Source organism: Varanus komodoensis, unplaced genomic scaffold (genome assembly GCF_004798865.1).
Source record: "Varanus komodoensis strain SLA01 unplaced genomic scaffold, ASM479886v1 scaffold1, whole genome shotgun sequence".
Taxonomy (NCBI): Eukaryota; Metazoa; Chordata; class Lepidosauria; order Squamata; family Varanidae; genus Varanus; species Varanus komodoensis.
The window spans coordinates 111,156-126,405 of NW_025335268.1; the positions used below are offsets into that span (position 1 = coordinate 111,156).

General features: G+C 42.6%; 1 protein-coding gene across 4 annotated transcripts in view; it reads right to left on the minus strand.

Annotated features, from left to right (window-relative positions):
• Positions 1-15,250, minus strand: part of INTS7 (integrator complex subunit 7) — a 45,245-nt gene that overhangs the window by 12,549 nt on the left and 17,446 nt on the right. For 2 of the 4 annotated variants that reach the window (XR_006413904.1, XM_044422040.1), the window contains exons 11-16: positions 14,512-14,751; positions 11,341-11,478; positions 9,896-10,102; positions 5,385-5,579; positions 3,374-3,477; positions 1,879-1,947 (exon numbers count right to left, since the gene is read on the minus strand). Coding sequence is in view for 3 of the 4 variants with exons in the window: in XM_044422040.1 (XP_044277975.1) it covers positions 1,879-1,947; positions 3,374-3,477; positions 5,385-5,579; positions 9,896-10,102; positions 11,341-11,478; positions 14,512-14,751 (953 nt within the window). In the remaining variant the exon portion in view is untranslated. The remainder of the gene's footprint in view (positions 1-1,878; positions 1,948-3,373; positions 3,478-5,384; positions 5,580-9,895; positions 10,103-11,340; positions 11,479-14,511; positions 14,752-15,250) is intronic. The other 2 variants (XM_044422169.1, XM_044422233.1) reach the window with 2 other exon arrangements.

A 15,250-nucleotide genomic window follows, 5' to 3' on the forward strand; every position in this document is an offset into this window, starting at 1 on the left:
CAGTGCTGTGAGTGAGACAGAAAAAATTGAAGCACAGGCTCAGCTATTCTGCACACTTATTTAAAACTTAGGTCCATTGAAATGGCGAGGGCTTACGCCCAAGTATGTTTGCTTATGAAGAAGGATTTATACCTGCCTCTCTCAATCTCTCTCCCCTCCCACCTCCATTCATCAAGAGGAACAACTCTTCTCAAACCACTGTCCTGGAAATCTCTGGGTTTCTAATTAAAGGGACCTAATTGAGAAGATTGGTAATTAGGCTAAGAAGCTCTCCTGAAAGATGTGTGCTGTGGTGCAGAAGACTATTTGGCATGTTCTAGACTGAGGACTGATGGTTAAACCCAAAAGACCAAATCAGTAAACTGCATCTGTGCTTTAAATATACCCGAGAACCTTCTGGAATATTCAGGGGTTCCATGGCAGACACACAGAGGGTCTTTAGTAGAAGCCAATTTGAAAAGCAATCACTAGAGGGGGAAAATGGAAGAGCAGAAGCCTAGGGAACCTCAGTTTTGCACAGGTACAATGTTCATGCTGCCTTCATTCATTTTCACCTGGTTACCCAAAGGAGCGCTTATGTCCATATATGCCCGCCCGCCCCTTGAGATCAGCGGGAGAGTCCCTTCTCCGGGAGCCCTCCGTGAAAGAAATTAGGAGGGTGGGTACTCGGAGGAGGGCCTTCTCTGCGGTGGAGCCCAACTTATGGAACCCGCTCCCCAGAGAGGTCCGCCTGGCATCGTCATTATTTGCTTTTCGGCGCCAGGCCAAGACTCTTTTATTTAAACATTATTTTAATTGTTAATTTTATTTATTGATTTTAACATTTTTTTTGCCAGGATGTCTCCAATATTTTATGTAATTGTATTGATTATTTATGTTTGGAAGCCGCCCCGAGGCTTATGCGAATGGGGCGGCATATAAGCTCTCCAAATAAATAAATAAATAAACAAGCAAGCAAGCAAGCAAGCAAGCACGCAGCAAAAGCGATCTTAAACTGAAAACTGTCTATTATATAGACAATACACTGTAGTTTAAGCATCATTTCTCTCAATCTTTTTGCAGTTCTCAACCAAGTTCATTTAGCCCAGTCAACTTTAAGGGAATTGGGACTCCCTTCAATGGACTTCTAAAACTTCTAAATTTTGTTGGTGTTGTGACTATTTGTATGAACAAGGATCTGTTGAAATGACCAGCATTACTCTTCCACACTTTAATGTCTTTCACCTATAATGCAAGGTCATGCATCTAATGACCACTGCTGCATAGCCCCAATATTGTGATTTGTATTCATATGTATATACTACTTTTTCATGAAAACAAGATGTTTATTAACATAAAACTATCAAGAAAAACTATAAGGAACTATGCGGTACTATCAAAATCAAACCCTAACACTAATGTCAATTATGCTGTACTGGCATTAGGGAAGTCAACTGCAATGAGTACAGGTTTTCTGGGAAATCTTGTCACACCAATATATGCCATTAGCATTGCAGAAATTCAAGGTCTCTTATGCCAATACAACATAATTTACATTAGTGATAATGTCCCATTGGATACTGTTCATACAGCTTATCATTTTAATTATGGAGTAGAAAAAATATAAGGACCACCAATATAGCAAAAAAAGGACAATTTAAGCTTTCAGAATGACAAGGTGCAACACCTCAGCTTAATTAGCAAGACAATCTAGCTTTCATCTGTCACTGAAATTAGAGCTGAATAAGCCAAAGGGCCATATGAACAAACTCTCTCATAAATTAAAAAAAGGAGGCTAATTTTGCACAACATTTATTTCACAGCACTTCTAACTAGATAAGCTACTACCAGGTAATTAAATTACCATTACTAATAAAACTAAGTCTGCATCAGACTTACCTTGCAGATTCAGGATCCAAGATCAGGGCTTCGATTGCATGTGATATCAATAAGCAACTCTGCTGTTGTCTGATATGATGTTAAAGGTAAAATCTTGACTATATTATATGCTATATAAATGTTATAGTAATTACAACCAGGCTGGCCTTCATTACTGGGGAGGTAATAATGTAACATGGGTTTCAAGCAACTGGATTCAACAGATTAAGTCATTTGGATACAAGACTAAACCAAAATTTGCTGCTGCTTAGAGAACCCCAGGCTTATACATTCTCTCACCACTCTCTTCTAACATGGTTGTGGGAAAGAAACTGATTACTGCTTCCTAGTTGAAGCTAACTACAGTTTATTATTACTTCATAACTTGTTGCAGTAAACCACACTTAGCATTAATCCCAGTTTGTCCCAGTTCAGGTGGAATGACAAACAGTGGTTATCATATACCTCAAATGAGATGCTTCCCTTCTCCATGCCATTTTGTGGAGGCTGGGGGGGGCGGGGGGAGCATGTGAACCCAAGGCTCACCCAGGTCCCTTTGCACACTGCCAAATTACTGTCTGAATAGGGCACACATCTTGAATATCATGCAGACACAAGGCAGGGAGCTGTTATCAATCTCAGGCCTCCTTACTTATACATCTGAATAAAACACACGACAGCAAATGCACATTTATGTCACGTGCATGATATGTGAGAAATGAATCTCCGCAGAGCCTGCTGAATAACCTGAACTTACCCATACATAACACATTTCTCTGGAGGACTGAAAGGCTCTGGATGAACTGCTACAGATATGTGGCTTAGCAACACTGGCTGCTGCCCAGATCAGACATATGTGCAAGGAAGGGATCTACACAGAGCTGGAGCTTCATTACATTAGCAGCAGTAGTTCTCACTGCCAGAGAACCAACCTGCTCTTTAAGGAAGGCAGTGGAGCCAATGAATTTCTTAAAAAGCAGACTGGGAGGAAAACAGGCAGATTCCTGTTCTTTTGCCTTAACCGATCCAACTGCCCCCTTCTCCAAAGACTGCGTTTGCACAATCACTGTGGAAAGACAGCCGCTGTGGCTTCCCTTCCCTGTCCTGCATGTGCTGCACCACGTGCGCATGAGGTGCGAGGCACAGTGGTGGCTTCCAAATCAAACCAGAACCCAGCTAGTTGTGCAACCAGCACACAAGAGGTGGGGAAAAGGAAATCACTGTGGCTTCTCTTCCCCTGGCCATTATCTAAGGAATGATGCAATGTAACATCAGATCCTCTTTAGTGGTACAATTCACATAAAACATTCCTGGTTCAATCTCATAAATGTTTAGCTGGCAAAAGAAAAAGATCCAGGGTAGCAAGACTGGGAAAAATCTCTGAGAACACAGAAATCTATTGCTCATAGATGGGCGTTGTTTGGAGAACTCCTGAACACCCATTATACATCTTCAAGTTGGCAGTATCACTCTTCAAGAAAAAGAACCAGGCCCTGAGCTTTAAACTGCAGGATACAATTCCACATTCCTCAGAGTTGCTGAATCGGCATCAAAAGATGACTGATAAAGATCTCCATATCTGGCAGCTAGGTTCCTGAATTCTTCCATGGAGAGTTTCATCTGCCGCAGCAGAGGGAGAAAAAACAAAAACAAGTAATTACTCTTGGCTGAATGCTCATAAAGACTGAACCTTGAAGTGATAGGAAGATTTGTTGCGGCATAGGTTAAAATTTTTTTTCCTGTTAAACTCTCACAGAGCGTTGAAAGATGGAAGACAGATAGTTTTGGGGGATTGAATGTATAGGCTACATTTGTTTAAAATTTCCCTGGCAACTTTGCTTACTTTGTTCATTTGAGTTTGCTCTGTTTATTTTAGGTTGTTCCTTTTTATATTCTTTTAATGTATTTGTATAAGTTAAGAAAATAAAAAATAAGAAAGAAAAAAATGTTAGCGTTAGGTAACCCTCCCCACATACCATCAAAGTATCGTTTCCAAATGTTACTCTGGTTCCTTTGTGCTTGTTTAATCCTTTCCCCCTGTCAGTTAATTGAACATCTCTCTCTCTCAAAAAAAAAAAAAAAAAAAAGTGAACCGAACTGAGATGGTTATTGTTTTATTGTTTTCTGGGATATCCTAATGCTCACTTTCTTTGTCTGCTTGTGCAAAGGTCCAGCACATCACGGCACTCCTGCACTGAGGCCTCGCATCCTTAGGACAACTAAAGTTTGCATCAGAGAGCCCCCCGCCCCCAACAGGGCTAATGTCAGGGTCCACTCCTTAATTCCACCCGATCCGAGTAGGCAGTCTCATCCGAAGCCATGTGAGCATCCCTGCGTTGGAGCGCCTCCCATCGATCCCTTTAAACAGGAGCAGCATGAGGTGCTTAGCGGGATGGCCACAATCCAGTGAGTCAGCGCTCACTACTCATGAGTCAAACTTGCCAGCTCTTTACTGGGCTTCTCTTGCCTTTCTCTGCCCTGCTGAAAGTCACCCTTGTCTGTTGCTTGCTCAGCTTTCCCCTTCCCTTTCTTCCCATCACCACATCCATGTCTTGCCTTGCTCCCCTGACAACCCCTCCAGCAAGTCACCAATCTGAAGTTATATTAGTATCCATTAGAGCAGGGCCTCTTCTACTATGGGATACTCCTCTGGGCATGGATATATTTATTCTGGGTTTTAGAAGGTAGGTGAAAACCATTGTGCTCTGCTAGACTGTAAGAAGCTGGAGGTTGAGGTCTTTAAAAAAATCAGCTGTATTTATTATTATTAATTTCATTTTTGTACTGCACAACAGCCAAAGCTTCCCAGGCAATGTACAACAATCAAAAATACAATGCAATAAAAATTTAAACAATATAAACATCATAAAATTTCACTAGAGGTTTTGAAAAAGTATTTTAACAGCTTAAGCAGTCATGACAGCTATTGTTAATCTGCTTCAGTTTCTTGTAGGTTTTATGAATTTTCAAAGTGTCTTTTAGAATGACTTCAGGGGCTCCTTGGGTGCTGAAATGTGCCACTTTTTAGTCACTTTCAAAGGGGCATCCAACATTATAAGAGTAAAAAAGTCAACAGACCTAAAAGAATAAAAACAAAATCAGAAAACAGCAGGGGAATAGTGTGGCTTTTACAAACTGACTGCCAGAAGCAAGCTGAGAAAGAAAAGCTTCAAAGGTGCCTCCAGAAGGTAAGCACAGCGGGAGGGGATGTGGGAGAAGAGACATAATTTTGGAAGGTATTCCAAATCTATGGCACTGCACCTGAAAAATCATGCTTTAAAGGAGGCCATTCTAGCTCCTGTATAAAGTGAATTCTTCAGCAGGAACTCATTAAGCAAGTTTCATGATGTATGGAGCTGATAAGATCCTAAACAAAAAACTAAGTGATAAAAACAATATTGTCTGTACAGAGGGCTGGCACCATACCGCCAGCCCATCCTGCAGTGATGGGTTGCATAACTGCTACGGATCATTTATTCCGATGGCCTCCTCTTGCACAAGCTCAGTGACAGAGGCAAACCACTTGCCTGGTTGGAAATGCGTCCACACCGCTGGAGGTCACTACCTGACGCCATAGCGATCGTTGTGGCAATGGCAGGCGGAGGGCTAGTCTTCAGGCTGTTGCAGGTGCAGATGAGCTGAGAGAAAGCCTGAAGGAGGTCAATCCGGAGCTTGACAAACCCACACTGAAAGCTCAAAGGGTTAAGGGGAGTGCTGGCAGCCTGAGGGAAAAACAACACAGAAGCAAAAGTTGGGAAATTGATAGTTTAGGTCAAAAGCAAGCATGTCAATAAATCAACCACCTTCTGAACCCGGAGGGAAAAGGGGAATTTGCTTAGAAAGTGCAGGGTTATTTATTAAACCTCAGCAGAATCTGATTATAAAAGCAGACTTGTAGATTGCACCTTATGTCTTTCTTTTGGATCTTGTTGCAGTTGGGAGGTGAGATTATCCCAACATTTAGATTCTAAAACATCCCCCCAAACATAATTGGGTTGCTTCCTTTTTGAGATTTCCACAACTCTTCATCTGGCTTCCCTGACTGCACACAACCCACAACTATTCAGACTGAGATTGGCAACAGAAGCCCTCCTCTGGGAACGATATTAGGAAACAGAGTACCCGGAGGAGGGCCTTCTCTGAGGTGGTGCCCCGACTATGGAATGCTCTCCCCAGAGAGGTCCGCCTGGCGCCATCATATGTTTTTCAGCGCCAGGTTAAGACCTTTTTATTTAATCAATATTTTAATATGTTTTAATATTGAATTTTATTATTGTATTTTATTAATTTGCAGCCAGAGTGGGTCGTCAATTTATTTATGCTGTTAGCCGTCCAGAGTCGTTAGTAATTGGACGGCATACAAATTTAATAAATAAATAAAGTGCACCTTTATAAGAATGCAAGAAAAAACATGCTCGTATAGATCAATGGTCCGTCCCATCTGTTCACATGGTGGCAAACCAGCTGCCTGCAGGATCCCTCAAGCAGGATGGGTACACGAGCTCCACCTCCTCAAACTCCTCAACAAGTGATATACACAGGCACACTGCCTCTGATAACAGAGGTAACATAAAACCAGCACGGCTAGTAGCCATTGTTAGCCTTTTCCTCCATAAACTTGTCCAATCTTCATTGAAAGCATCTGAATCACAGAGTTTAACTATGTGCTGTGTAGAGGAGTGCATCCTTTTATCTGTCCTGAATCTCTCACTAATCAGCTTCAAGACACACTACCCTACTGTGTGCCTGGGCGGGCTGGTGCACTGAGTGTGGACGCTCCACAGTGGTGCAATTACATTCGCCAAGCTCCTCCTGATACAGAGACAAAGCAAATTCTCCTGCCTTCCTAGGAGGCTGATCAGAAGGAAGCTTAGCCAACCCAACCAGAGAGCACTCTACATTTCTTACAGGCAGCTAATGGTTCTTCTCAAGATAACTTGATCTATGTAAATAGTCAATTTGGGAACGTCAACGATATAGGTATTAAGCAGGCCTCCCTTTCAGGCAAGGTCTGAGAACAGTTGTGCCCATAAAACTTAAAGGATACCATTTGTCCTTATCCATAGCTAATTTTTGTTTGAGCAAATTTGTAGTATAATAGAATAGAAGGGTTGAAAGGGGCCAGAGGGTCATGGAACCCAACTGCCTGCTCAGTGCAAGATGCCAAGTTAAACCATCCCAGTGGCTGTCCAGTTGCAGCCTGAACACGCCTACTGTGAGAGCCCACAACCCCCCTAGGTAATTGGTTCCATTGTTGTAGTGCTTTGACAGTCAGAAGTCTTTCCCGAGGTCCAGCTGGAATCTGCCTTCCTGTAACTTGAGCCCATTATTCTGCGTCCTGCTCTCTGGAACGATCAAGAAGAGATTCTGGCCTTATTCTTTGTGAAAGCCTTCCAAGCACTTGCAGAATGCTATCATATCTCCCCTCAAGTCTTCTCTTCTCCAAGCTAAACATGCTCAGTTTTTTCAATGTCCCCACAGGGCTTTATCTCCAGGCCCTGGATCATCCTTGTTGCTCTCCTCTGAACCCTTCCCAGATTGTCTTTCACTTCCCTTCTTTCCTCAGCATCTTCAAAAAAATTTTGAAGCTCAAAACATGGTCTATTACTCAAAGGGAGCAGCAGCTGTATTTTCCAGTGCTGTAGGAGCCAGAGGAGGAAAAGAGGGCAGGATATGACAGAATGAAGTATTCCATATTTCACCCACCCTTGTGAAAGATGTTGGGAGATTAGATATTAGCAGGCATAATACAGTTAACTACAGGAACTCAAAATCCTTAATCCAATCACAGAATTCTCTAGAGAACTCAGATTAGACTTGAAGTGGTGGGAAAAAGAGAAGAGCACAAGGAGAAAAATGGCAAAAGACACAACTTGTATACCTTCTATGGCAGCGGTGTTTTTTCAATGAACATCTTTGCCACAGCTGTGCTGATGCTGATAAGTAAGTTAACAAAAAAATCCCTGTAATTTCCAAGCTCTCTCAATAGGGCACAGCCAGAGACACTGGGAACAACCAAATCAGTATTTGCCCAGTGAGATGAACAAATAGTCACATTTAAAAACCTCATAAAGGAATGATTACTAGGTTAATAAAAGAGTCCACTTAGGGCACATATATTGCAAAGCAACTAAAGCATCCATTTCCGCATACTGTGATTTTCCTATTCAAATTGGCACTATTTTTGTCACAGTAAGCAATTAAATGCATTTTCTGCTCTATACGAACCAGGCACTATTTCATTTCTGCTTGCCTGAGCTGACAAATTACCTTGTTCCAAAGTCAGAAATGCTCACATTCACATTGTGCAACACACGACTGCAGAGATTTAACAGAACAGGCAAGTTAATTAAGCTTTGTGGCCGTGTCCTCTTCTTCACACTTCACCAAGTGACTAGCTTTGAAGACATAAGGTTTCAGAGCTCAAATATAGACAAATTGTCTCAGAGATACCTGAGCCTTTTTTCTGTGGTTGCTACTTCTTGTAGAAATAAGTTATTTCTAGCCCTTCTATCTGCAGAAAGACATTTGAAATAGGTGATGGCAATGCTTTCTTACATTTGTATCTTACTTGAATCCCAGAAAACACCTGATGAGTTTATAGGGTTATCTCCTTTTAACTTCATAACAAACCCATGAGGCAGATATGTAGGGATCCAGCCAATGTAGCCTATGATCCCCAGGAATGAGTTGGGATTGGTTCCTCGGCCCTTACAGCAAAGTTTGAGCAACTCTATCACATTGGCTTATGACTCACATCTTGAGTGAAACTTTAGGAATGCATCAGTTTTAAAACTTCAAATGCATTACTTTACCCTATCTCATGCCTCCAAAACCTATTTCAAGATTAAGTGATAGATTCAGCATTTCTCAAATTTGCCATCAAATAGTCAAGAATTCAGTTCTAACAAGGTAGGTGCAACACATCTATAATGTGAAGCTTAAACTCCAACATAATACATGCCAGGGGTAGGCAAACTCTGTTATCTTTGTAAGCAGAATCTAAATTAGTTGCAATTCCTTTGCCTTGTTATGTATTTCCAGTGCAACAAGCCAAGTTAAGTTTGCTGTTCAAAGGTCTGAAGAATGCAGAATGCAGCTGCATGCCAACAAATGCAATATTGCATTAAATAAGGAAAACAGAAAGGAGAGGAAAGGTCTTCATTTTATGGGAAAGAAAGTTTAGCACTTGGCTGATTACACAAAGCAAATCACAGCCAAGATTGCTTTTACTCAAATTCTGTTTTCTCCATTCTAATTCTAGAGGGAATATTCATGTAGCATCCACACAATTAATAGGGTCTTCATACCTACTCTTGCCAACAACAGTTGTTCTGCCTGAAATTACTGCTGGATTAAGCTACCAAAGTTATTGCTGGAGTTAAGCACCTTGCTTCTGCACTGACCATAGTGGTGAGCACCACGCCGTTGGGTTGGTAGCACAGACAGCACACAAGTGAAGAATGCTACTGCTGAAGTTATGTATGGAATAGATTACAGCTGTGTGAAAGAATACATGTGTCAGCCTTCAGCGCTGCCCAGAATCCTGAAGGAGAAGCAGGGGACGAAGGGGCTCCCAGCAAACACTGGTACTGCCAGCAATCATGAAGAGACTCTGGGCCATGCCACAAAACCAGAGAACTCCACAATGTTTAACTCTCCGATAACCCCTCAAGAGTCCTAGCTCTCATTTACCACAGGACCAGAAGAGATGTGCTGGGCAGGAACATCGGGGTGTAATGGGTCTGCTCTGGAGAAAGGCAAAACTCATGTAAGCACCCGTCCAAAACAGGGCTTGGCAGAAAGCCAGGTGCCTCTTTATAAGCTGAATTGTTCATGCAACAGCAGCTTTTGTGACATTCCAAATTCCAGCACATGGGATCTCCTGAAGCAGGCAAGGAGACAACGTCTGTACACACCATTCGCTTTTTGAAGGCCTCGCAGAGTTTAACTAAAAATAGAGCAAGTGAGAAGGATGCTTGCTTTAACCTGCAGATCAGCGATGAGTAAGAGGAGGAACAAAGGCGTTAACACTCACCGTCAAGGATGCTATTCCTCTGTGATAAGATTTTAGTGACTCGGCAATGCAGGAAAGTGCTGAACTATAATCATCCTCTTGCAGTCCTGTTAGGCACTGTTCTGCATGGGAGAACTCCTTCAAACTGTTCAGCCAGAAGTAGAAGTGTTCTGAAGCCACCTGAGTCAGCAAGCTTTGATAGAGCTCCCTCGCCATGCCATGGTTACCCTGCAGAGGACAACCAGAGACACGTACAGTCAAAGGCAGAGCACACTGACGGCAGCACATAAATGACCTTACAGCAACAGAGCTATATCAGAAATAAAGTTAATGCTTTTTCAGTCCTGAAACTTGGATCTATCCATGAAGCAGGCATCTGAACCTTGCAAGGAATCCTCCCTCCCACTGAAATGGTGCCCCTGCTAGGGAGAAATGCTTCCCCCAACAGGGATCACTCCCAGCCTTCCCAACATGATACTCACCAGACGTGTTTTATTATAGACTTATATCCCACCTGCTCCTTTTTTAAAGAACTCAAAACTGCATAATTTTCCTCCTCCTGCTCTCAGTCTTATCCCCACATCAATCACCCTATGAGGTAGGTTGAGCTGAGAGTCTGTGACCAGCCCCAAGTCGCCCAGTGGGCTCCATGGCTGAGCAGGGACTAGAACCTGGATCACCTGAGACTCAGACCCGTGTGCTTAACCGTGCCACGCTGGCTCTCACATTGTTGAACCACCAACTCTCCTCAGTCCCCAGCAGCCTGGCCATTCCAGAGGGTGCCAGGCTGGGCAAGGTTGGCTATGCTGAACATATCAGGCTCTGCATGGCACAGTCCTCCTTTTTGGAATTATTGTTTGAGTCTACATACAGCTAGGGGGAATTTCTTCATCACGAGCTAACATTTGGTGCCAGAGTGATTTTCATTAGGACCTTCTCACATATTCTAACCTTTCATTAGGACCTTCTCACCTTTAAAAATTGCATTTTTCCTTGGAAAGGAACAAGTGATCTTAAGCCCAGCAAAGATGAGGCCATGTCACATCAGAGCTACAAACATAAGGGGCACTCTTAAAAAAAAAAGCCAATACCAAAAACATTTTTTTTTAATTTCCTGTAGAAATGCATAAAGGGATTGAAGTTGATTAGTCTTTGTTGTTGTTGTTGTTGTTGTTCAGTCGCAAAGTCATGCCTGACTCTTCACAACCCCATGTACAACATTCTCCTGTCCCCCATCATCCCCCGGAGTTCGCCCAACCCCACACCCATCTCTCCAGTGACCCCATCCAGCCACCTCAACCTCTGCCGTCCCCTTCTCCTTTGCCTTCAATCATTCTCAGCATCAGGGTCTTTTCCAATGAGTCCTTCCTTCTCACTAGGTGGCCAAAGTATTTGAGCTTAATCAAAGTATTTGATTAGTCTTGCTTGCTGCAAAAGCCAGAGTCACAACCACTGATCACACCCACCATTCTGGAAGCTTGCCTGGCTATCCTGTATGCCGTCCATCCATTGGAAACATTTTCAAGCTGCTGCTTGATAACAGTTTTCACTTCAGAGGATAAAGTCTTCTGACTGGCCACAAATATCACAGTTGCAAGAGAGACCTAACGAAGGAAGAATTGATAGGCCAAGGCGAACCAATTGATAATGAAACTGCATAGAAATACAAAGCTGAATGAATTTTGTATAGGCAGCAAGAGCCCCAGGCTCACATGCTCCCGTCCCACTGTTCCCACCATAACACACAACAATTGTGTGCACCGCTGCTCCTGGTTGAGCAGTAAGCAATGATTTGCCTCCCAACCAGAATCGCAGTTATAGCACAGGATCCAACTGTGATGGGCAATCCCAGTTTGTAAGAAAACTACAGTCTATACCTTGTGACCCACACTACTGCCCCCCACAGTTAAGCCTCCCCAAACTTTCACACAAAAAGTGGCCCCATCAGTAGCTTGTTCTGAAGCTAAATTTGACCTGTATACAGCTCCACGGTCTTTATGGAACAGGCTGATGTGGATGCTTTAAAAGTTTGGGCACTCCTGTGGTGCAAATAGGGAGGCCTAATGGCCCCCAGACACCCCAAAGTTGCTCACCTTGGTGAGCACAAACTGCATAGGTAGAGATGGGATGCCTTTAAGGATAAGCAGCAATCTTATATTTATTACTGTAAAAAGATGAATATATCCTAGTGTTCAAGGCTATTTTTCTGTATTTTTCTTGAAAGGTTTATGTTAATATGGTATACATTTTGCAATGTTTTTCCCCCTCATAATACAGTCAAGTCTATTCTTGGATCAAATTTTATTCTGAAGATATTAGAAAATTGATTTGTCTATCTCTTATACAATACAAAATACTGCATAGATGTTATAGGCTTATTTTAACTACAATTAAAATAGTTGCATAGGTTTCAATAAAACTGCAAATGAATGTTTGCTATTACACCAGGAACAGACGTTTTTAATCACTGCATCGGAGGGGTGGAAGAGGTTCAGTGTTATAATTTCTTGTTATGACGAAATATTCTTCCAAGAAGTTTAGTTTGCAAGCTTCATCACACTAACCCCCAAGGTCAGATTCAGCATTCTTATTTTCTGTAGGGCATGCAGGTCATGGAAAACAAGAGCCACCTACTGGACTGAAAGGGGATTAATAATAAGGCTGCAACTTTCCTTTGCCTAAATTCACACTGAAATAGGGATTTACTCCTACTGAGTAAGTATTATGTTTGCAGTGCAGACTTTTATCTCTCCTCTGTTCGATGACTATGAACCTTATTAGCTCTACACAATGCAATGGCCTCCCTTCATATATGTCTATGGCATTGCTGCTGTTACGTTCCTTGAGTCATCCCTCACTTATGGTGACCCTGCGAATGAATGCCCCCACAGCCCTGCTCAGCTAGTATAAATTCAGATTTATAATCCTCCTTCCCTTTTCTATTTCATCCTCACAACAATGCTGTGAGTACAAACAGAGTTGGCTCCATGGCTGAGTGGGGACTAAACTCAGATCTCTCGAGACTCAGTCCTGCACTCTTGGCCACTACACCACACTGGCTCTCAATGAGAATTTAAAATTCTCTTGTTCTTAAATCACCCCATTTCCTTGCTCCTCCTCATTTTTCAACTCTTCTTCAGTTGTATGTCCCCTTCCTATTCTTCTGTATCTCCTTGTTAAAGCCACGCAGTAGCTTGGTAGCCTTTTCCTCCTCTCCTGGTTATCTGGCTTCATCTGCAGAATTGTGTTCTCTTTCACTCTCTTTCTTTCTGCTGCTTTTGTTCCTGTGGGAAAGAAGCTTCTCCAGTCTGACATTTCTCCCATGCTTTCTTGGACTGTCGACCTCTCCTTGTGCTGAACTTTCAACTCCCCTTTGTTCACATTTCTCTCTTCACATGTCTTGTGTCTCTCTGACTGTATACTTCAGGAAAAGCTCTTCTGAGTTTTTTCTCTCCTATTATAAAATGCCAAGTGTTTAGGCACTTTATCAGGGGTAGCAACCTCTGGTCCTAGGGCCCCATTTGGCCCCTCTGGGGTTCCGTAGAGGTCTATAATGGTTTCTCCTGGCCCCGTCTCCTTCCCCAAACTACAGAATGCTTGGGGCTTTCCCAGCTTTAGTACAGTTGTTTTCCCTATTCAGAAAAGTTGACATGCCTTTCCTGAGACTTAGTTATTGGCAGTACGGAAGAACCGGAAACTGAAATATGCTGATTTAGGCTTTTTTTGGCCCCATCACTGGTATAAGGCTACTGAGAGCCTCTTTGTAATGGCATCTGGCCCTCTGGATCAAGGCGTCTCATCCCCCTGCCACCCCACCACACACGCAGAGTCACTCTTCCTGTCATCACATTCACTTCAAGGGAGCTAGTGACAGCATTCCTTAATTTTAAAAGTCAAGTTCCTCCTTCTGTCTACTGATCAAACACTTAGATCAGCCTTCCCTAAACTGGGGTCCTTTAGATATGTTGAAGTAAAATTCCCATCATCCTCAGCCCCCAAAAGTCACCAAAAACTTCACAAGTCAAGCATGCTGGCAACAGTAATTCCTCATATGTATTAGAGGACTGTCAGCTTTGAAAATAGAGGCTGTTTTCCTGAGCCTCATGCCAAGCAGAAATCACTGTCAGATCTATATCCTTGACCTAACCTAAGCTGGCTAAATCAGATATGCTTTCAATCTTGCGGCAATGTAAGTTTGCCATACTCATAGTGCATTTTTCTCCTCTTGTGAATTCATAGTAGTTTATTCTTGCAGTATCACAGAAGGACCAGTAATGATGAAACTTGTATATGAAATTGCAATCTAAATACACTATACATTTACTTGTAGTTGCTTGGATTGCTAGGAATTTGAACAGGAGTGAGACCCTTGCAAAGGTGGCTGTCAAAGACACAAAAAACTTAGAAAGAAAGATCTACATTTTTTCTACCTAGAGAAATTCCAGGATGAGAAAATGTGGCAAAAAGGCAGCGACCTTGTAAAGGTTATGTGTTTTCTACTCCATTTATTAAGACAGCAAATTGCTATGTTCGCTGTCAGGCTAGTTGTACTAGTAGTTTATTAAAGGTTCATTCAATCGAATTCAACACAGTCCAGTTATTATCAAGAACAATTGTCCTGAATCAGAGTTGCTTACCAAAAGCTCTTGCTGTTTATCAGAAGCAGACCGTCCAATCATTTTATAAAGATCCATCAGGTCTCCCAGCATCCCATCCCCTAAGACAGGCAACTGCATGGCGATGGCTGCCAAACAATGACACATGAGAATCCTGGCAGCATCTTGCGCGCTGTGCAGCTGTGTCAACAAGGACTCCACAATGGACTGGCTCAAAAGAGGGCGACACTTGGCTAGCTTCACCATGCAAGTGAGGGCTATCTGCATTGAAACAAGCAACTCTTTTCAGCATTTGTCCCAAACCTGTTCCCTCTTCGTTCCAAACATTCATTCACCCTTCATCACAACATTTATGCTGCTAAGGAGCTACAGCGTAAAGTATAAAATACAGAGGCACATGGCCAAATCAAACCTTCATAACTGCAGAACATGCATGGAGAGATCAAGAGGAACAATTCTAGCCACCATGGACCGATTTCTATAGCTTGGACAGAGAGCTCGGAAACATACTACTCTTTTACCATCTACCTGGTCTCTGGGTCAGTTTGGATCTAATGCTAAATCACAGTTTCCTACGGCATTAATGTGCCTCATGCTCCTGGATCCCGCCGAACTTCTCTTCCTTGGGCCAGCCATCAAAGAAATGGGAAACATCTGCTTCCTGGTTTAAAGCTAACCATGGTTTCTCATTACACCCAAAGAAGGGCAAACAGTAGTTTGTTTCAATGATTTCCTGAAACGAGACAGGGTCATAAACCAG